This window comes from Chrysemys picta, chromosome 10 (assembly GCF_011386835.1).
Source record: "Chrysemys picta bellii isolate R12L10 chromosome 10, ASM1138683v2, whole genome shotgun sequence".
Lineage (NCBI taxonomy): Eukaryota > Metazoa > Chordata > Testudines > Emydidae > Chrysemys > Chrysemys picta.
In genome coordinates this window covers 73294756-73318147 of record NC_088800.1, presented here as the reverse complement: position 1 = coordinate 73318147, position 23392 = coordinate 73294756, and the positions used below count along the sequence as shown (strand labels likewise).

The window sequence follows — 23392 nt, the reverse complement described above, 5'->3', positions numbered from 1 at the left end:
GAGAGTAACTCATTTCAGGTGGGGCGAGCAGCACCACCTACTAAGCCTGCCCAATTCTTCCCATTACAAGATCCTGTTTCAGTTATTTATAACTTTGCCAGACCTAAAATTTCAGCCCAAGTCGTTGAATGTCCAGATGTCTGCCTCAGGCTGAAGTTTTCCAAATAATTTCAGCCAAAATGGTTCAGTTGTTTCCAAGAAGGAAGCGCAGGTAAAAATATGTTTTGTCCATCTTAAATTCTGGGGACCACTTTTTTTAAAACAGCTCTGTACCATATGCTTTGGATCAGTGACTTGAAATTTGGCAGGGTGTAGCTTATGTATCAGGTATGTGACTTTGCCACCCATTGAAAATGTGCCTAAATTTGGCCAAGTTACAAGCCTTTGAAAAACTGCAATTCACGTGATAAGTAGAGACTTTGATTTTAGCAGCTAAAATCTTCAAAGCACTTCAAAAAACCAAACTAACAAATTCCGAGGACTGGTAGGTAGGGTTCCATGGGAACAAAATCTAAGGGAAAAAGAAGTTCAGGAGAGCCAGCAGATTCTCAAAGTGACAATATATAAGGCACAACAGCAAACTATCACAATGTGAAAGAAAAATATGAAGAACAGTAAGAGGCTTACATGGCTGCATAAGGAGCTCTAATGACCTGAAAATAAAAAAAGTATCCTACAAAAAGTGGCAACATGGAGAAATTACTAAAGACAAGTACAAAAGAATTGCACGAGCATGTAGGGACAAAAATCAGAAAGGCTAAAGCATTAAATGAATTACAACTAGCAAGGGACATAAAAGGCAATAGGTTCTAGAAATACAATAGGAGCAAGAGAAAGATGAAATAAAAATGTAGGAACGAGGAGAGCAACAAAAATGATTAAAGGTATAGAAAACATGATCTATGAGGAAAGGTTTAAAAAACTGAATACGTTTTATCTTGGAAAAAAGAAGACTGCAGGGAGAACCTGATAACAGTTTCCAAATGTGTTAAGGACTGTGATCCATTGTTCTCTATGTTCACTAAAGGTAGGACAAGAAGTAATTGGCTTAAATTGCAGCAAGGGAGATTTAGGGAAGAGATTAGGAAAAAATTTCTAACTATATGCAAAGTTAAGTATTGTAATAGGTTACCAAGAATTTAAAAAGAGTTTAGACGAACTCCTGCCACAGATGGTTTAGGTATACTCAGTCCTGCCTTAACATGGGTGTGTGTGGACTAGATGACCTCGCAAGGTCCCTTCTAGCCCTACACTTCTATAAGATTCCATTTGCTCTGAGCATATTTGAGCCCCTCTCAGCTTCTACCATTGACCAGACTGCACATGCACCATTACATAATGACTGAGCATGCTACAGGAGCAAAGTAGAGCTCTGCTGGGGACTAATTTTTAAGCCCAGCCCAGACCCAAGCCCACATAACTAAACTCTTCCCCATGAACCTAAGTCAGTGCCATTGTCACCTCCTGCCCATGGGGTTGCCCCAGTGGTGGCTGCATGCCCTGCTCCTCCCATCCACCATCCCCTGCTGCACTGTGTGTACTGGAGAGAGAGAGAGAGAGAGAGAGAGAGGTGCTGAGACTCCTCAGCACACTCACTCTGCAGTGCACACAACATAGCAAGATGTCAGCAGCCAGCAGGGCATGCAGCCACCACCGTACCAACCAGATGGGATCTACATGTTTTCCCACCTGACCCAACACTTGCAATCAGATTTGAGTTAGGTTGCAGGACTCTAGAACCAAGCAGGGGTCTTTCCCTGTAATGGCCACTGCTTCTCCTTTACTCTCAATGACTCTCTCCAGCTGGACCTCAGGCAGCATGGACGACAAACCAGCCTGATTTCAATACAAAGGGAACAAAAAAATAGACCAGGGAGAGTGAAAGCGGTATACTGAGACAAGGAGCCTACAAAGACAGACTGGGAGCTGCAGAGGAAGAGAGGTGAGATGGGATATGGAAGGGTGGGCAAGGAGCCTGCTGAGCTGGGAAGGGGGAATGCAGACTGGATGAAGAGCTGGTGTAAAGGGGAAACTGTGTCCTTCATAGCAATATATAATACTAACCCAACTACAGTTCTGTAATCCACTGAGCCAGTATCACCTACATTTTAAGGTGACCATTTGAAGTTTAATTTCTAGCACAAAAATACATTTGTCTTGTTTATAAAGATATGAAGTTGCAACTTCAACACTAAGCTGCAATAAAATTGTTATTAAATCCAAATATGTGTCTGGTATTTATCATTTTAGGACTAATCACAAACATATCTTCCAGGAAAAGAGATGGTAAACAAAACTAAGCCCTTCGCAGCTGCTGAACTTTAAAGACTGTGCATGATTAAGTTTCGTCTTTCAAAACACTGGTACTTGCAGTCCTCTAAACTTCATATATATCAACCTGGTTCATTTCCAAAAAATGAAAGTCAGTGCAAATGATATCTATAAACTCTTGATTAGAGATTTATGCTAAGCAAAGAAAAGGTCTCAGCATCAACTAACATTGTCAATAGGCAGGTGATAATAAAAGGTACACAGAAAACAATACCAAGCCAAACAATACCTTATCAACTCAAAACATTTTAGTGATTCATTTTCACTAAGGGTTTGGGCAAACAATATGACTGAGTAGTAAAAGAAAATGAAGCTCAATTTACTATATAATAAGTTTATTTTTGTATATTGTGGAAATAAATGTCAGTTATCGGAATTCTGTTGGGAAGGACTAGATTAAAGTACAAATGCCAATGGCTTATGCAGAAACAGCTGTTTTAACTGAATTCAAGATGAGCTTGTAAGTTATCTAGGGCCTGGTCTACACTGAAAAGTTATATCAGCATAGCTATATTGGTCAAGGGTATGAAACAAAACCGACCCCTGGCCAACGTAGCTATGGCAACATAACCTGCAGTGTAACTGTAGCTATACCAACAGAAGAGGGAATCCATCAACAGTTAATTTCTGGGGAAGTGGTATTCATACACCAACAGAAAAACACGTTCTGTCAGTGTAGACTGCATCTACACTATGGGGCTATGCCAGCATAGATATGCTGACATAACTATAGTGCTATAGTCTTTGTAGTCTTTTATAGGCATATCCTACAACAATGCTGGGTGTGCACACTGCTCCAGTCCTGCAGAAGGTAAGATACTCCTACATAATGATTCATTTGGAACCCAGCCAGGAATGCAACATACACTTATATTCATACTTAGGTTAAAATGTCACTAGAATTAGTTTACTCAAAGATCTTAACTGGTTGTATGTTATATGAATGCACAAGTTGAAAATCGTAGGACTGGAAGGGACCTCGAGAGGTCATCTAGTCTAGCCCCAGCACTCATGGCAGGACTAAGTATTATCTAGACCATCCCTAACAGGTGTTCATCTAAGCTCTTAAAAATCTCCCACAACCACTCTAGGCAATTTATTCCATGCTTAACCCACCCTGAGAGTTAGGAAGTTTTTCCTAATGTCCAACCTAAACCACCTTCCTTGCTGCAGTTTAAGCCCATTGCTTCTTGTCCGATCCTCAGAGGTTAACGAGAACAATTTTTCTCCCTCTCCTTGTAACAACCTTTTATGTACTTGAAAACTGTTATGGTCCCCTCTCAGTCTTTTCTTCTCCAAACTAAAACAAACCTAATTTTTCAATCTTCTATCATAGGTCAGATTTTCTAGACCTTTAATAATTTTTGTTGCTCTTCTCTGGACTTTCTCCCATTTGTCCACATCTTTCCTGAAATGTGGCGCCCAGAACTGAACGCAATACTACAGTAGAAACCTAACCTGTGCTGAGTACAGCGGAAGAATTACGGTACTTCTCATGTCTTGCTTATAACACTCCGGCTAATACATCCCAGAACGTTTGCTCTTTTTGCACTTTGTGTTACACTGTTCACTCATATTTAGCTTGTGATCCACTGTGACCCCCAGATCCCTTTCTATAGTACTCCTTCCTAGGCATTCATGCATGGTGTCATGGACATATAGCTTATGAAAAGGGTTACTAACATGTTATTTTCATCTAATACTGCATGATGAATGATGTGGCAACAGAGAACTTACTAAATAAGGATTGTTCAAAAAAAAAAAAAAAAAAAAGCAGCCGCCATTCCTGTTTAAAACAAATTACTTTAAATAATCTGGACACCAAAATTAGGTCTCCAGTACAAGTTACAATTCTATCCACATCTGCTTTTACAAGAAGTGTAGTATAAAGCCTTTGTTTTAAATCAGTATAACTACTTACAATTAAAGCAATCGTGTAGCTTTTCTATTATGGGTACATCGGGTCATTCATTATAATCTCTTCTTCTGCCCTGTTTTCAATTGCTAATTTCATAAAGTTTGAAATATTTGATATTTTCATCGTGCTATAGAATTAGTCTTTTAGAACAGTAATTTTCTTCTAATGCTTGCATTAAATTTATGATTAGACAATTGTTTTAATTTGATATGTGGATTATATCCCAAAGACAGTGTATATATGGACATATGCATCTGGTTTACTTACCTTGCCAGTGAACACACACACAATTTAAATTTAATTCACTAAGCAAATCATATCCTCACTTATACAATTCAGTTTCAAATTATGTTAAAAAAAGCATTGAACAGAACTGCCTAGCTAGCTCTAGATGGCAGCAAGATGCAAGTGTAACAGTCAGTATGTCCTTTGAGTCTATTTCTGTCTTCACACATTTTGCAATGAAATCCTGCTTTAAGAATTCTTTGAAACCACAATCCTTTAAAAAGAGTTGGTTCTATAGCTAGTCTTTAAACTCATCCAAACATAGTTGGGTTTTTGTTTTATTTTTATAAGTACTGTATGTCACAATTCCCAAGTAACTACACCTCTGACCCCTTCTGGTCTGAAGTGTACCACTGAGGTACTGGCCTCAAGCAGTCACCTCTATCTTGAGGTGGAACTGCATGATTCTCCCACTCACAGACTCAGATCTGGCTGCAGTCCCCAGTGATTAATTGTAATTCCTCAGCAGGTCTGACTAATGTTCAGCACCTGCTGTTTTCTTCTCTCTAGAAAAAAATGACAGTGGTAACCAGTGACCACACAGCTTTCTTAAAACAAAGTATTTATTTAAAACAAAATCATTTCAGAAAAAATAGATCTCAAAAACCAGTAAGCCAATCCCTATGTTTGCCTGTCCATCTGTCTGCAAGGCTTACCATTCCCTGGAAGCTGGGGGGAAAAATCCAACTCTTTCAGACTCTTCTACAGAGCCTCTCTGTATCAACCTGTCCCCCTGACAGCTGCTGACAACGGACTCCTCTCCACCACCACCACCTCCCTGTTTCCTCAGAAGGGCTTTTTAACTGTTTACTGTTCTTTTGGTCTCTTCATTCAGAATACTGATAGAACAGCTGTGTCACTTTGGCCAGGGGCGTAGAAATATAGCATTGTTCTGTAATTGGCCCCAACCCCGGAAGTGTTTTGTCAGAGATTGCTTAAACAGGCAGCTACTGTGTTGCCTTCCTGTTTGTTCTTCCCCAGTCTCAAACTAAATCAATAAATTCACATAGAAAAGTCTTAGAACCCAATATACAACAACTTGACTTCACTGACAAGGTCACAGAGTGTTCATAAAATTGTTACATCTCAGTATTCTTCCATTATTACATAGCAGCTCCTTGTCCATTACACAGTTGTTTTCAGTTGCTTGCAACTTTGCCAAATTAGCCATTTGGGCATAGAAAATTTCAACCTGGTATATGCCTCAGGCTGAATTTTTCTGGGAAATTTATGGTAAAATGGTTCAAACATTTCCAAAAATAAATTTAGGGGAAAATAAGTTGCTTTGCCCATATTAAAAAAAAGCATCTGAGAAGCTCTAACTTTCCATGTTTTGGAGCAGGGAACTGAAGTTTGACAAAGAGGTCACACTGGCATTAGGGATGTGCCAATAAAAATATGCTTACATTTGGCCAGTTTATAAGCCTCTGAAATCTCAGTTTCCACATGCTCAGAAGAAGCTAGCTAGAGTTAGGCAGCTAGATTCTCCAAAGATTCTGTTTTTCACTTTGTATGCTCCATTTCCTAACACCATCTACATTTCAACCAGACTCTGCACACACAATACCCACAGAGACCGAACATATTCCAACCCAGGGTTACAAGGACTAAGCAGAACCTTTGCTGCAACTGCTCTTCCCACTGCCAATGGCTGCTGTGGCAGCAAAAACTGGAATTGCAAAGAGGGAGACTGTCTTTCCTATGCTCTCAATGCTCCACCTGCTGCCATCCTTGCAGCCTGGAGAAAGAGGAAGCTGCCTGGCTTTAACGTAGAGGGGCAAAGGGGAAGAGAGAGTGTTGGAGGCAGGGAGGATAGGATCAGGAACAGAGGGGAAAGCCGACTGTGCAGGAACAAGAGGGTCTGAAACCAGGGAAAACAGGAGTAGAAGGACAGGGAGAGATTGAGGGGCAGGGACAGAAGGGTCTGTTAACCATAAGAGAACCCTTCATGACAGAACCTGAAATTGAACCTATTATTCCCGAGTCTCAACATTCTTTTACTGTCTAACAAATTGCTGTGAAACCCACTGGGAAATCTCATCACCATGTCCCTCTAGTGGCAAATCCAAGAGAAAGATAACAGCCTTCTATGCTATCAGTTAGAAGCCTGAGAACTATGCTGTGGATCTAAAGATCCCAAACCCTGATGAAAATCCGTATGAAATATTAACAGAATTCCACCTTATTGAATTTGTTTTTTTTTGTTTTTTTTCAATTTTTAAGTTCTTAATTTTTTAAGAAGTTACATTAATAAATGACATTAAAAGAATGTTAACACTAAAATCAAATTCTCAAAAGTTAGGAAATGTATGAATTAAGGTTACCCATGCAACCTTTATTTGGTTCCCTTGGGCTTATGCATTACTATACCAGTCTTTAGTTAGATGATCCTGTCCTCCCCACTTCCCTTTCCTTCTTTCACCCCCACAGGACTTCTGCCTCATTCATGCATAGAATTAACAGGTTTTTTTTTCAAAATGGGCTATACTAACAATTCTGTTGTCCAGAAGAACAAAGTGGCAAAGCTTACTTTCTGTTCAATTATTTTCCTCTTTAGAAAGTCCCACAATAAACTAGAGGTTAAATCCTGAACTTAGAGAGCTAAGTATAAACAAATATTGCTTTTGTGGTCCGCAAATGAAAAAAAGTAAATACATGTTATTTACCTTTTAAGATACCTTCATTTGACTCTTCAAGGAATTTTTCAAAATGAACAGGTGGTTTCAATAATGAGGTTCACAAAAACCTCTTAAAACGTACTCTAAAGAAAACAGTATTTTCTAACTATAAACTATTAAATTTACTATTTTCACTATTACGTTTACTTACTAAGTCACACAACTCAAACACCAGAAGATACGGGATGGCTTCCACACACTGCCCAATACACTGCAGAATATTTGGATGCTGAAGAATGCTATAACAAAATACAAACAGATTATTTTAAGTCAGAAAGACAGCAATACACATTAATAGCTCTAACATGATTGAATACTACTATCCACTATGCATCTCAGTTTTCTCTTTTGAAAGTCAGATTTAAATCCACATAGAAACAGTATAAGAGGCAGATCTTCAGACTCAATAAATCCCCTTTGATATACTCTAGCAGTGCAAGGAAATCTTCAAGATGCCTTAAGTGGACAGCTGAGAATTCTCCTGGCATCGGGAACCTCAAGTGGTGTAAAGAGACAATGCTGCTACATCCTGTTTCCCCCTCCCCCATGGTGTATGTGTTGGGAGCATGCAAGGGCATACCAGGGGCATACTGTGCTCCAGTACCCCCCGTGGGACTGTACAACCATTGTAGTTTAAAGCAGCCAGTTACTCAGTGCCCCCTCTGCCCCCAGAACTGGCAGTGGAAACAGGACAGCCACTTTTGCCCACTCCCTGAAAAGCACATGAAGATTCAGCTTTTAGTTTCCAGCCAATTCTCTTGAGTATCCTTGGACTCCAAAACAGGAGACCAAACAAATGGAGTTTACTTATCTGTAACTGGAGGTTCTTCGAGATATGTGATTCCTGTCTGTATTCCACAAGTGGGATATGTATGCGCACTATGCACCTGAGTCAGGAATTTTTTTGCCAGCACTGTCAGATGGCCTACACCTCCGTTGTAGTTCCCGTTGTGCTCAGAATCAAGGGTATAAAGGTGGTGCATGCCATTCTGTTTCCCATACTGCAGTTTAGAATAATCTGAAAGGATGGGGCTGGGGGGGGGGGTAGTGGAATACAGATAGGGACCACACATCTTGAAGAACCTCCAGTTACAGGTAAGTAACCTCAATTTCTTCTTTGAGCGATAGTCCCTATGTGTATTCCACACATGGGAAATTAATAAGCCAAACAGTCAGATGGCATGGGTGCGAGGCTGCAGATTTGATAGTCCCCACAGCTGTATTTGCAGTTAATGACTGGACCAGTGCAGATCATCTCAGGAAGGTATGCAAATTGCTACAAGTAGCTCTCCTACACATCTTTAGGAGGAGTATGTCTCTCAGTAATGCAGCCAGAGTAGTTAGCCCTCTAATGGAATGAGCCCTCACCCCTCTGGAGGGGGACTATGAGCTAGTTGTAACAAAGGGTAATACAACCTGAGATCTAGTTTGAAAGTCTCTATGTCAATTTAGCTTAACCCCTTGATCACTGTGTTATGTAAACAAATAATTTAGCTATCTAACATCCTTTGTTCTTTGCAGATAAAAGGCCAAAGTCCTTTGGACATCTAGAGAATGCAGCCATCTCTCTTCACTTGAGAGGTGGCTTTTGGAAAAAAAATTCCGGTAAGTGGATTACCTGACTCATATGAAACTCAGAAACTACTTTAGGAATGAATCTAGGGTGAGGTCGTAAAGAGATCTTTTCTTTATAGAAGATAATATATGGTGAGTCTGCCATGAGTGCTCCCAGCTCACTGACTGTTCTGACTCTCTCAGCATATGCGCAGCGTGCCCAGCCATTTGATTGCATTGTCATCAGCCAGTGAAGAGCCAATAGTCCACTGTCAAAGTAAGTCAGCAGGCACTTGTCAAGGATGTGCAACATAGTCTGAAGTTGACCACATCTACATCATGGGATGAAACCCCACTTGAAAATGCTGGCCGCACCATTGCCTTGCTCTGTCCGAAACCAGTTCAGGGACAACCACAGGTACCTTGGCAAGTCAAAACCTGACAGGCAGTTGGTTGGGTCAGTGATGAGAGAGTGATTAATGACTGTCATTGCTGACCTCTCGTTACGCCAAGCGGATTCCATCGTCATGTCCTGTGCAGGCATAAGTGACCATAAAGGAAGTCTATAAGAGAGGCGCACTGGCAGGTGGTTGATGAGGTCTGAATACAGAGGCAAGTCGCTGTTCTCACAGATCTTGACCTGGTGCATGATGGAGGCCCCCTGACGGCGAATATGGGGCGGTGCTATGTTATAAATATTGGTAGCCATGGCAATGGAGTTGCACTTAAAGTCCCGGTAACAATACACATAGCTTTTTTAAGCTCCACATCGACCACCTCATGTGAGACAAGTGACACTAGACAGGGGCACAATACTCTGCTCTTGAGTCGCAGACGGCAAGGGCTGATGTTCTAAGCACCTGGGCTCAAGCACCCCAGATTGAGCTGGCCAGTTTTCTGAGCAAGGTGTTCTGAATGCTAACTTTGACTGCTGTCTTTTTCAAGTGGTTGCAGTACATCAATGACCTATCCAATGTCTTCTGACTGACATTACGGCTATTAGAAAGGCCAACTTCATGGACAGACGGGCCATAGAGCACGTGGCTAGAGACTCAATGGGGGGCTTAGTGAGCAAATATAAAACAAAACTGAGGTCGCACTGAGGTGCGAATTTCAATGGTGGAAAGTGTTACCTGAAATTGGGCCAGCTAGTAAGCTTAGGGAGGACTAATGACCCACCAGAGTTTGGCAGAAAGCAGCACTTTTATTATACTGATAGCTAAGCTCAAAAGAAGTGCTGGGAGGTCACACTTGCATACTCACGCTCCCAGGACAGGCACGGCACTGGAGATGTCAGGATTTTTCAAGGTAAGTGTCCCCCAGCGCAGCAATGGACGTCGCGATGAAGGTAAGTCTTCCCTAGGCACGATGGAATGCAATGGCGAACCACTGGCCAGGCGGTCCTGGCGAAGGGCCTTCACGGGAGAGTCCCAGACACCTTGTCTACCTGGGAGCTCTTCTGATCATCCAGCTGTTCAAGCAGCCCATTCATTTTACAGGAGGGAGGGGGAGGGGGAAAGCCACTTCACAGGTATTTAGAGAGGGAGAGGAGACAAAAGGGGGGGGGGAGGAAGTGTAACAGACCTTTTGAGCATACAGAACACTGGTGCTCCTACAACTGAAAGGATCTGAGAAATCTAGTTGACAGGATGAGTGAATATGTATGGTTATCCATCAGAGGATGGAAAGCGCTGATCACTGCTAAATGCACACTCAGAACTGAGCACAAGACCCAAAGACTTAAGTGTAAGCAGATACTCTAAGATAGCAGGAATTCCAGCAGATTCCATAAACAAGGTACACTGGTGAGCCACAGAGGAGAAATGCTTCCATCTGTGGAATAACAGAAAAGAGAGTGTTTTCTGCCTTTGGTTAAGGATGGACTTCACCCTTTTAGAACATGAGCACTCTACTTCTGAGGCCCATCCAAATACCTGGCCATGAGCTTGAACCTGCCCTTATACTGTGTTAGACGGTTCAGCGGTGTGTGGGTGTTCATGGGTGGGTGAACTGACAGCATAAGTAGATGCGTAAACCAAAACTGTCTCGGCCAGTTGGGTGCAATCAGGATGACTCAAGCTCTGTCTTGGTGGATCTTCCATAGAACTTGTATCAATGGCCTAGGAGGAAAGGTATACCCCAGGCAACCCTGCCATGACACCAGTAGGGCATCTGTCTTGGAGTCCTTGCCTAGGGCTGCTCTGGAGAAGTACTGAGGAAATTTCCTGTTCTCCCATGAGGCAAAAAGGTTCCAGGTCAGCGTCCCCCAAATGGGCAAAGACGTTGTCAAGAACCAAATTGTGAATCTCTATTTGTGGAAAAATGTCTGCTCAGGCACTCTGCTAGAGAGTTTTGCACCCCTGGTAGATATGCTGCTGATAGTGTTATGCGATGGCTGATGCACCAATTCCAGAGGATGACTGCCTTTATGCACAGAAAAAGAGATCTCCCTCCGCTTGTTTACATAAAATACCCTTATGTTGTCCGATATTATTTGGACATGTCTGGATTGGATGAGTGGGAGAAAGGCAACGCGGGCTCAGTGGACCGCCCGGAGTTCTAGTGATATGACATGCACTCTAGACTCCCATATGGTCCAGATGCCTTGTGCCATATGATTGCCCACGTGAGCACCCCAACTCAAGAGAGAGGCATCAGTAATGATGGTTGCCCTCAGGAATTGTGTGAGGAAAGGGATCCCCCACCCAAATCTTCTCTGGTTTTGTCCACCAGACGAGAGTCTCTAAAACTCTAAGCAGAACTGTTCCCTTGCTGTTTATGTTGCATTTCTCTGGTGAGTACATGGAGAGAAGCCAAGCTTGTAGTCAGCAAGGATGAAGCCTCCCTAACAGCATCACATGTGTACATGAGGCCAAGCAAGGAAAGGCAAGTTCTGATTGATGTCCTGGATTTGATAGTGACCTGATGTATGAGAAACCTCTCCAGAGGTAAACATGGTTTTGCTATAGTCGAGTCCAACGTCTTCCCTATAAAACTCATGCAACTCATGGGGGTCAACATGCATTTTTCATGATTGATACAGACACCCAGGGAAGGCAGAAGGTTGAGCAGAACACTGGCTGCCTGCTGGACTACCTTGTAAGAACTGCCCATCTGAAGCCAGTTGTCTAGGTAAGGAAAGACTGTAAATCCCTCTCTTCTCACCCAAGCTGGCACAACTTGAAAAAAAAAAAAAAACATTGTAAAGACCCTGGGTGCAGTAGCTAGACCAAAGGAGAGGCCTCTGAATTGAAAATGCGCTTGATCAAAGAGGAACCAAAGAACCTCCCGTGCGCTGGGTGGATGTCTATGTGAAAATATGCATCTTTCATGTCAAGAGCTGCAAATAATGTGTCCTTCTGTTCAGCTGTCTCAGATCAAGAATTGGGCTCCATTTCCCATTCTTCTTGGGGATCAAGAAGTAAAGGGAACAGAACCTCTTCCCTTGATGCTGAGGTAAAACCCTTTCTATGGCTTCCCTGAGAAGAAGGAAGTTCACCTAATGTAATAGAATCTCCTCATGAGAGTGGTCCCTGAAAAGGAACTGGGAAGGGGGTTTATGGGTAGAAGGTACCAGAAAACTCAATTAGATAGCCGCCATGAATAATCTCTGATACTCATTCACCTGTATTTAGAGCCCTCCAGTTTTCGGCAAATTGGGTAAGGCAGCCTCCGAATATAAGAGGAGGAAAACGAAGCAGCATCAATAAAGGGACATGGGTCTTAACAGTCCTATTAACAGAAACTCTTCGATTGAGGATTAAAATACGATGTGGCATTGGATGTTGTAGAAGCTGGGTACCTGGGTCTAGAAAACCCTGTCTCTTGCATGGTGCCTCCTGAGTACACTGGTGGTAAAACAGCTGAGGATGCAGTCTTGTCCTATACCCCAGTGTATGGTAAATTAACCTGAGGCTCCTGTACTTTCTCAAGCTGAATCTGTACCTGTACATGAGCTTTTGATACTGTTTGAAGTCATCTGGCAGAGAGGGAGTAGCTGGAGTAACCACCTCATCCAGTGAAGACAATGAAATTGCTTCCAGAAACAGCGAATCCAGCTCACCTTCCCCTTCCAAGTATTCCGACAGGGCCGGTTGCAAGAGTCCAGGTGATGGCAAATAGGACTCCTGAACTGATCCTGGGTATCTAGCCTAGGGCTCCCACAGTCTCCAATATTAGCAGTAGGATGGATCAACTGGCACAGAACCAGCCCAGTTGCAGGGTCTCAGACTTATCTGAAGAGAAAGCCAGATCCCTCATCTCCAACAGAACCAACAATACCGATGGCTGTGCCTCAAGGCTGGCAGATGGGATGGACACAACTGCCTTATCAAGATGGTCTCTTCTTCTGGTGTATTAATGTGCCAGAATAGAGATGGTCCTAATAGGAGGGGTGAACGTGGATAGTGAAGAGCAAACGTCCTCCAGGGAGACGTAGGTCTCTGATAGCAAATAGACTCTCCTTATACCTCAGGGCAAAGTCGTCAGAACCAGAGCTTCCGTGGGCACCGCGGTCAGCTCCCTCCAGAGCTGGGTTGCTATCAGTACTGCATCAACTCTAGAAGTGGATGGGAGCACCAGTAGCTGTTTATCCCAAGCCTTCACCATCCGAGCTGATGTCAAAAAACGGTTACTAACCTTTCCGTAACTGTTGTTCTTCAAGATGTGTTGCTCATGTCCATTCCAGATTAGATATGCGTCTGCCGCACACATCATCCCTGGAGATTTTTCCCGCAGTGGTATCCATCAGGCCGGCTCTAGCACACTCTGATGCCCCATGTTCATGTACCAGTCGAAAGGACCCAGAGGGCCCCACACCCTCTCCATTCCTTCTTGCCAGACAACTCTGAAGAGGGGCAGGAGGATAAGTCGTGGAATGGACATGAGCAACATCTTGAAGAACAACACTTGTGGTAAGGTTAGTAACAGTTTTTTCTTTTTCAAGTGCATCTTCATGTCCATTCCACGTTAGTTTTTTTCCCACCACCAAGTTAAATTGCAAGTGACCCAAACACAATGATAAAAAGCTATTTGTATAACCTAATCACTTATTTGATTGGATTGAACATTTGTTTAATGTTTAAAAACAGATAAGATGCTGCTTAAAAATAAGTTTTGTTAAAAAAATAAAGTACGTAAAGCACTGCCAACTCTTGTGATTTTATCACAAGTTTCACTATATTTGGTTTTTCTCTCAAAGTTCAAGCTCCTGGAGGCAAGTGACTACATGAAAATCTCAGCATCAATTTAAAAAAATCTCTAGCCTTCATGCCTGCGGAGAAAAGCCCAACAATGCAAACCAAGTGTACTCTTAACAGGGCCGCCCAGGGAAGGGGGGGGGGCAGTGGCGCAATTTGCCCCAGGGCCCGCAGGGGCTCCCACAAGAGTTTTTCGGGGCCCCTGGAGCAGGGTCCTTCACTCGCTCCGGGGGCCCCAGAAAACTCTCGTGGCGCCCAGCCCCCGGAGCTTCTTCCGCTCCAGGTCTTCGGCGGCAGGGGGGTCCTTCCAGTGCGGGACCCGCCGCCAAAGTGCCCTGAAAACCCGCCGGGGGGAGGAGGGGGACACCCGCCGCCGAAGTGCCGGGTCTTCGGCGGCAATTCGGCGACGGGGGCCCCCTGCTGCCGAAGACCCCCTCCCCGAATCCTCTGGGCGGCCCTGACTCTTAAAGGCTCAAAAATTGGAAGGCAATAAAAACACAAAACTGCATTATTTAAAAATCTCATGATCTAGGGGGATATGTCTGACTCAGTTTTTGATAATTTAGTGTTGATAATATTGAATGTGTATTTTTCCTTTCTTAAACTACCAACATTTACTTTAGATTAACAGACTGAAAAGGGAGAACAGAGGTGAGTATCATATAAAAAAGAAGCATAATATTGAACAAGATAGCCTTCCATGGTTTACGTATATATTAGTAGCATGGACTATCTTCAAGTTACCCAAGGTATGAGAGGCTACTTACTAGTAAGGTTCTCCATTTCTCAAAAACTGTTCTTGTTCTTTGGGACCTGCATTTGCCTTTAATTCCTTCACTATTACTCTCGCTACACTAGTACCTGAGTAGATCTCCCCAAGTAGGACCTGAAAAACAAACAATTCTACATTACATAGTTTCAGTCACATTTAAAGAGGAAGTATCTGGTTTCCTGTTATACCTCAATTACAACACAAAGAAAAACCGAGGTCACTAGAAACATGTGTCTACGGGTGTTTTCTGGCTTTTTTGCTAACACATCCAAAGCTTTGATAATTAAGCTTCCACACTTAAGAAATTATTCTGACAAGCAATATTAATCCTCTGCATTTTAAAAAATGTATGTATATTTTTTTTAAATAAAAAATGGAGTTAAAGTGCTTTTCCTAAAAAAGCTGCTTAAATTAAAACAGCGATTTATATGCTCAGTCTACTGAAGTGGAATTTCTGACTATTTTAAGTAATGTTTTGTTAAGCAGCACTGCATCTGAATTAAAGAGATAGCAATGAGATGGAAAACAAAGTGCATGCAAACAGCAATACAAATTAAGTTCTAAAGACAATTTTCTTGTTGCGTTATTACTTTGGATAAATATCATTTTAAAGGGTAATATAGGTCTCTACTTAGGAATAAAATCTCAACTGCAGAACTACAATATTAAAGGAGGATTTTTCACCTTTCCAAACCAGCCATTTCCAATTTCTTGAATATAGTTTAGACTCTGACGTGCAACTTGAGACTTTGATCCTTCTGTTATAGAAAACAAAACAAAAAACACAAATCAAGCCACTCAAAATGGCCAAAATTACCTATGCGACTGTTGCTGAAATAATGCATGATCCTAAAATGCTAAAAAAAAATTTAGTTCTTACACTACTAATTACAGTACACTACAATACAATGCACATATTAAGCTAAGCAGCAGAAAATATTGTTAAACGTATACAACAACAAAGTATTAAAACAAGGCTAATCTAAGGACAGAAACGAAAGCCAAAGCTGACACTTCTCAACTTGTTTAGGCTTTTAAACAGATTCAACTAGAAACTGATCCAAGACCAATGAAATACCTTTGCACAATAATGCAAGTTAAGAATGACGTGTAAACTTTAGCTTTCAACACATCCAGATATACTGCAAACCAACAAAAGCAAGAAAGTCAAAACAGCTGAGTTTGCATTTAGCTCTGTAAATATATCTGCATTAGATGGTCATGGAATCTATTAAATCACTGTTTACAGGAGTCCCACATAAATGGCAGAACACAAGCCCACAGCAGATCATGGAATACTCACGGCTTTTACAAGCCCTGATTAGCCACCTTACCAGCAGAGCTCCAGTTCTTTACACACCGACCCAGCTGCTCTAATTGCAGCCTCTACCTATGTGAGGGGAAATTTTCTTTTTTAAAAAATGTACTTCACACAAAAAGCCCCCTTGGCCAACTGCTGGGAAATCTGAAACCCTTAGCCTTTATCTACACTGGCAAAAATATACCCATAATTCACTGCCAGTGCAGCGCCACTGGTCATAACAAGAAGTTGCAGGGTTGACAAGGTTCAGATGCGTTTACCACTGTGTTCCTTACCAGTTAGAATTGTTAAAGACATCTAAGCCCTGTCGACAGTACAATACAGCTTTTGTCACTGCTACCATGAGTTGCTCTAGTGGTAGCTCCCATTTTTGCCACTGTAGGCCAGGTCTATACTAGGAGCACTTTACCCTCCTTCCCCACCCCAAAGCAAAACATGCTATATCTGAAAATGAACAGTTTTGCCAGTATACCTGTTTAAACTAAGGGCTTTTGTCAGCACAACTATGTCAAACAGGGATCATACGTCATCACAATTCTAACCAATACAGCAATAACAGTAACAGTTTGTAGTGTAGACCTTGCCATGGAAACAATCTTGGGGGAGAGGCAGCAATCTGCTGAGGTGACAAGACAGTCTCTCCTTTTGGGAAAGTAAAGGGCGGGGGGGAAAGAGTGAAATCAAATGCTGAGATTTTGTGATCCTAGTCAGTTTTGCTTAAGAGTCGGCTCTGCAGAGCTTAAAGAAGCAGCTGAATAATCCTAATCAGTTTTCCTTTGCAGCTCTCAACTCTTTGTTTTTAAAAATACGCAGGACAAAAAACAAAAACCCAGGTACAAGAAGACAAACAGCACAAAAGAGGGGAAAATGCAAATATCAGCAAATAGGCATACGAAAGAAGGCAAGAAAGGGAAAACAGGCCTCTTTCAGAAAGTCTCCTGCTTTCAGGGCCGCCCGGGGGTGGGGGTAAGTGGGGCAATTTGCCCCAGGCCCCTGGCCCCGGAGGGGCCCCCATGAGAATATAGTATTCTATAGTATTGCAACTTTTTTTTATGGAAGGGGCCCCTGAAACTGCTTTGCCGCCAGGCCTCCTGAATCCTCTGGGCGGCCCTGCCTGCTTTTTAGATCTTTAACCTCACAGGTCTAAGATTTTTGTTTTGTTGTTTTTTTGTTGTTGTTGGTTTTTTGGGGGGTAGGGGGAGAGAATTGAGTGTCTGCAGTAAGTTGTTCCACACAAGGTTTAAAAGTTCCTTCAAAAATGCTTAGGTGAGTGCCATCAGCTTCTGCTAAAGCTAAGCTTTACCAAAACAAAACATTTTTTCAAGCCCTTAAGGTTGCAAAGACATACTCAGTCCATATTAGGAAGGCGAACTGATACAATGCTGTCTTCTTCTACAGACAGATTCAGAGCATCTATTGCCGCTCATATTCTTCTGCAACTGGCAGAAGAATGAAAGTTAACTAGCCTTGTCAGGTTTCACTGCTGATTTTCAGAATCTCATGAGAAACAGTAAAACTGATAGTTTTTCCCAACACCAGCAGAATGAAAATAACTAAGAGCAACAGCAAAGGAAAGCAGTAGACCTGTTCACCAGAAAGATTTTTTTTATTATTTTTTATTTTTATTTTTTAATGGAGCCTGGGAGATGCGTTGAGTAGCAGAGACTCCTCTCATTGTAACAGGAGGAACAAATAGTGTTTCTTCACCCTTGTAAAAGGAAACTGGGAGAAGGCACAGGAGATTGAAGGGTATCTTTAAGTATAAAATCAGACTACCTGGAGAAAGATAAAGATTGGACTCACAAATAGGGTCCAAAGAGAGAACCCTAATATCAAATCCCAGCACCTTCCGATTTTCACAGTAGCTGACTTTTCACCTGCTATTGTCTCTGGACATAAGACCCTCCCAAATCCCACCTTTTGTATTAGCCTGTGTCTAGTAAGTTTAGTCTTTTGGCTATTAAGGCTTAGAAATTTCTGCCAGACATCTGCCAGCAGGGCATGAGACTGTGTAAGTGATAAAATAAAGATAAACAGGAATATATGATGCACAAAAGTTTTGTGAGAAAATATAAGGGAACAGGCAAACAGCACAACTTTGAGAAAGAGAAGGGTGGTGAGAATGGCAGGAACATGCTTAAAACAACTCAGAAAGAAATACACCATGATCTAATATAAGAAAAAGAAAAAGTAGAGTGAAGTCAGGAGGGGAAAAGAGGAAAAACAAATGCAATAGTGACAGTAAATAGGCTGATTGAACACTATCTAACAAAGATATTTACTGAATTGCACCGAACAGGATTAATTTTTTTCTACTTTTTGGCCAGACTTAGTAGTAATATTTTTAAAAGCATAAACAGGAAGATTTTTTTATACATAGTATACAAATGCTTTTTCCTTTTAAAGTTGAAGGTGGTGTAAACTTGTGGGGATGGCAGTAGGCTTAGTGCTCAAGCGAGCAGTAGTTGAGTTCATTTTTCAAGCATGGATTTACATACACAGATGAGGAAGGTTGACTGCCAGAACTCCCAGAAATCTTATAATTGGACATTGATCAATTGAGAACAGTCACCATTGATCTGTAGTTTGGAGGGATCTTTAAAAGCCTTCTTCAGCATGTGAATTCCAGACATGACAGACTAGGACAGTTCCGGTGGAGCTGTTATATTCCATTGTATCAAGGCCTAGAGTTCACCGATTTGTGAACCACAATAAAAGCGTATCATTTCACAGCACATCATGCATATGTACCTGCAGTACTTACAGACTTAACACATGGGCTCAAATACCTTTAAATTACACTGATTATTGCTCATACATAGCGGGCATGACAATTCCTAGACATTTCTAAACCATTCCTACCACATACAAAATGCTCCAAAGGCATTAGTCTACTTTACAGTCTGGATCAATGGCCTTTAAAAAGTTGTGTAAAAAAAATAGATATCTTCTGATAAGAGAGTAAAAAGGCACCTGAAATCACTATGGTTTACAATTCTCACTATTAACTTCAAAGCTTCCAAGCATTTTAAAGGTGCAATCCAGTTCATGCATTTGCCTAGAGAAAATTCTTGCGGCAAAGTTAGACATTCTCATGGAATCATTGGTAACCTGGAAAGACCACATTAATAGGTAGCAGATATATAGAAAATTCAGCATGTATACTGCTGAAATATAAGATACTGTATTTCTTAAGCAAAAATGCCAGAAGTCATTTAGTTAATGGTTTTCTTTTTAAAACTCTGGATAGTTACTGAAGTCTCCTTTGGGTTTGCTCTCTAAACACTTGCAGTTGGCCATGGATGTATTGCCAGAGATTTCTTTGCATTAATCAGAAGTATTAAGTGCATCTGGAAATAGTAATTCCATATTTTATATTAAATAGTAATTTGTGCATAATATTTGACATGCTGCAATTAAATTAAAGGTAACTACAGTTTCCTATATAGGGACTGTGCTTTTTTTTTTTTTTTTTTTTTTTTTTTTTTTTTAAGTATACATGAAACCTTTTTAATCACAGCGGGGAAATTAATCTGATTCCATTTTTCAGCATCATCCTCACAGATTTGAAGCAAAGGATGTTCACAGTAAAAATAAGCTAATGGTGTGACAAACAGGGTTACAGGTACAAGTTTCAGATACCCCCAAAATCTGCTAAAATGAAGCTCAATCTTGCTCCCACTTAAGTCAGTGGTTAAAATTCTACTAGCTTCATATGGAACAGACCCTGGTCCATGAACCAGGACTATTAAGAGGCAAAAGTTATACATGGCCAAACTAAGTATCTCCATCTAGTCATAGATAGATAGATGACTTTTTCCACTCTTAAGCAATATATATATATATATATATATATATATATATATATATATATATATATATATATATATATATATATATCTCTCTCTCTCTCTCTCTCTCTCTCTCTCTATATATATATATATATAGCTTAAGAGTGGAAAAAGTCATCTATTAAAATATTTACTATGCACTCTAATTTTTGAAAATTTAGATTCTGCAAACTATTTTATAGCTGATTTCTGAAAAGAAATATGAATAACTTTTATTTTGTATCTAACAGAAAAACAATTTTTTCTCAATTTCATAAAGTTCTTATGCTACAATAAAAATAATTTACAAATAAACATTTGCCTAGACTCAGTCAGTAAACCCTTTAGTAAATAAACAATAGATTTGTGTAATATATACAGTATAAACAAGATGCACATATGAATACTATATTTCAGATACTAGAATTCTAGATGACTGATCATCTTCAGTTTCATAGTAAGAAAAGGTTCACATCACCTGCAGGAGGCTGAAACTGGGATGGAGCTGGTAAAGCAATGGTTGGAACTGAAAGAGTAAACACTTCTGCTGGAGACTGAACAGATGGGGTATCTTCTGCTGGTGGTGTAAAATCTATTTCATCATCAAAATTATCTTCAAATTCCTGCAAGAGCAAAGATTTTAGGAAACCACGATACAAGGAATCTTACTGCCTTCAAACTGGAAGACTAATATATTCTTTCACAGTTCATCAGATTTGAACATGAAAACTTGATTACATCAGAATTATTAGCTCCGGGGTGACAAACGCCCCATCCAGAGACAATTGCAATGTATGTTATAATATATTTAAGTGGTTTTGTTTAAAAAAAAAAACCATTCAGATCTAATTTCTTTTCGAGTTCTCTAGTAGTTGAGCAAATTTATTCTTTTCAACAAACCACTTCCATTTTAAAAAAGGACTTTGAAAACAAGATTCCCCCGAGGTCCTGCATTTCCAAAAACAATCATCAATAGCAATAACTTTATTCTTTTTTCATTTAATCACAATGTTATAAAGGTAGAAGCATTGCTAGTCTGATATGCTAAAAATTACAGAAAGATTTCAAAAGATGTTGCCCTAGATGACTTGATCAAACATCTTTATTATCTCAAAGCAACTGAGCCCTAAGCTTCACTTCCAATAATTCAAAGTAATTCCAAATTCACAGAGGACACAAAGATAGCTGTATTTGAATACTAATCAGAATTTTTCCACTAGGCAGAGTTTAGGTATTGCTACGTTGTACTTTCTAATCACTTACTTAACAGAAGTTCTGTAATCCTGTCAATAAGTAAAAATGGCAATTAGACAAACAAAACAAGGACAATATAGGAAGAACTGATCTTTATCACATAGTCTTGCAAAGTATTAAACTACTAGTAAAATTATTAGCAAATGATATCTTATGATAACTTTTTACTGTAGTAAATTACAAGTAACTTGCTATAGTATGCACTCTGGGCCAAGTTCTGCACTTATTTGTGTTCAATGGTGTTGCACAGCATGTAAGCAAGTGCAGAATTTGGCCATTTCAGGGGAGGAAAAGTGTTTAAATCACATCCACTGTACAGTGATATTCTGAATCATTTGTACGTTAGTTATATCATTATCCATCCCAGATTACTTTTGTAACATTTTTAACTTCAATGCTTACCTTAAAGTCTATCTCTGGATCTTTACAGCAGGAAACACAGTTCATAAGCAGTATTACCAGGACTACTAAACTACATGCAGCCAAAGCCACAAAAGAGGAAGAAACTTCAGCTGCAGCTATTTCCCCTAGAAATAAACACACATGCAGTTTTAAACAAATGTATTTAAGTCTTAAAGTTTAAAACTTTTTAAAACATGCACAATAAATAGTGATTGGCAGTGTAAGATACAAATGAATTATAGGGTATATGTCCATGCTGCAATTAAACACCTATGACCAACCCATCAGCTGATTTGGGCTTGCGGGGCTGTAAAACTGCAATATAGACATTTGGGCCAGGGCTGGAGCCCAGGCTCCAGGACCCACCCCCCTTGTGGGGTTTCCGAGGTTCGGCCCAAGCCCAAACACCTATACTGTAATTTTATACCCCCTAGTGCCCGGGTCAGTTGACGTGGGCCAGCCACAAGTATTCAATTACAGTGTAGACATTCCCTAAGTGCTTATGATAATTCCTGCTCACATCCACAGAATTAAGCTTGGCTTGTGGAGAAATATGACATATTAGCAAATACCTAGAAGTTTTCTCACCTTCCTTTGCAGCATTGCATATGTATAATCGATTAGGATCAACTGCTTTTTAGTACGGACGTTATGAAAAATGTCCAAAAATACTGCCTATAGAGAAGTTGGGTTATCACGTACATAGTCACAGATTTGCATGGCATTTTACCAAACAAAGCAGAAGAGCTGCATTAAGATGATAACACAGGGAGGGACAAGGAGTGAGAACCAAGGAAAAGACAGACATGTTCATATAGTTAACTAGGAGGATGCCAAGATATACATCTTCAGAATGAGAGTATTTATTTTTAAAAGAAATATGAAGCTATTATATACATATATAACAAACTAGTTTACAAGACTTTTTAATGAGTATTTAAAAGGGAAGCATGTTTGACTAGATGAGTGAGTTCCACATATGAAAGAAGGCAAAAAGGTAGACATACAAAGACAGATGGCTTGGATTGTGTGAAGGGGAAACTAGTGGGGCTAAGTAAAAAATAATAAAAATAAATAAATCAGGGAAGTAATTAGATTTAAGTTGAGGGTTACTTTCAAGGCAAGAATGAGGAGTCTGAATTTTATTTGGGAGGCCAGAAAGCCAGTGAAGAGATTTTCAGAGAGGATGCCTGCTGTGACAGGACCCTAGTATTTGAACTCAGGCCTGCTGGGTATCTAAACCACATCCCCCAGCCTCTGTGCCATGGCAGTAATGCTGAGCCACTGCCCCAACCAGCAGCCTTAGTGCTAAGGGTCTACAGTTCCAAAGGAATCACACTCCAAACCTCTGATTGGCTGGACAGGCAGCATTCCCATTGGATACCTGGGAAAAAGGTATACCTATATAAAGACCCCAACAGGAAGAGGAAGCTGTCTGAGCAACATGTTCTTGCCCGCTGGTTGCTGCCTAGACCACCTGGCCTTGTTGCCCTGCTGCCTCATCTGATCTTGCCTACCTATCCTGCCAACCCAGCCCTTTGAACTAGATCTCCCAGCTACAACCCCCCCTGCAAGAACTCCAACCATAGCTCTGTACTGCCTCTAATAGCAGTTGACCTCCTGAATACCAGACCACCCATGCACCACTTGAGCACAGCTCTGGACTGCCCCTAACCCACTTCAGGCACTGGGGATGAGTTTGCTCACACTGCTCAGTCTCCTCCTAAGCTCGTCTTACTCCAAAATGGTATGGACCCCATAGGTATGGCATCAAAGGATCCCGAGGGGATGCTGAGCCCCCAGGAGCAGATCACCCACCTACAGGCAGGAAAACCAAATCTTACAGGAC

The 23392-nt window shown here is 41.0% G+C and overlaps 1 protein-coding gene across 1 annotated transcript in view; it reads right to left on the bottom strand.

The window, feature by feature from the left end:
• LMTK2 (lemur tyrosine kinase 2) overlaps nt 1-23392 on the bottom strand; it is a 76720-nt gene that overhangs the window by 32238 nt on the left and 21090 nt on the right. The window contains exons 2-6 of the mRNA XM_005304688.5: nt 21544-21668; nt 20366-20510; nt 15421-15494; nt 14732-14850; nt 7364-7451 (exon numbers count right to left, since the gene is read on the bottom strand). Coding sequence (XP_005304745.2) covers nt 7364-7451; nt 14732-14850; nt 15421-15494; nt 20366-20510; nt 21544-21668 — 551 coding nt within the window. The remainder of the gene's footprint in view (nt 1-7363; nt 7452-14731; nt 14851-15420; nt 15495-20365; nt 20511-21543; nt 21669-23392) is intronic.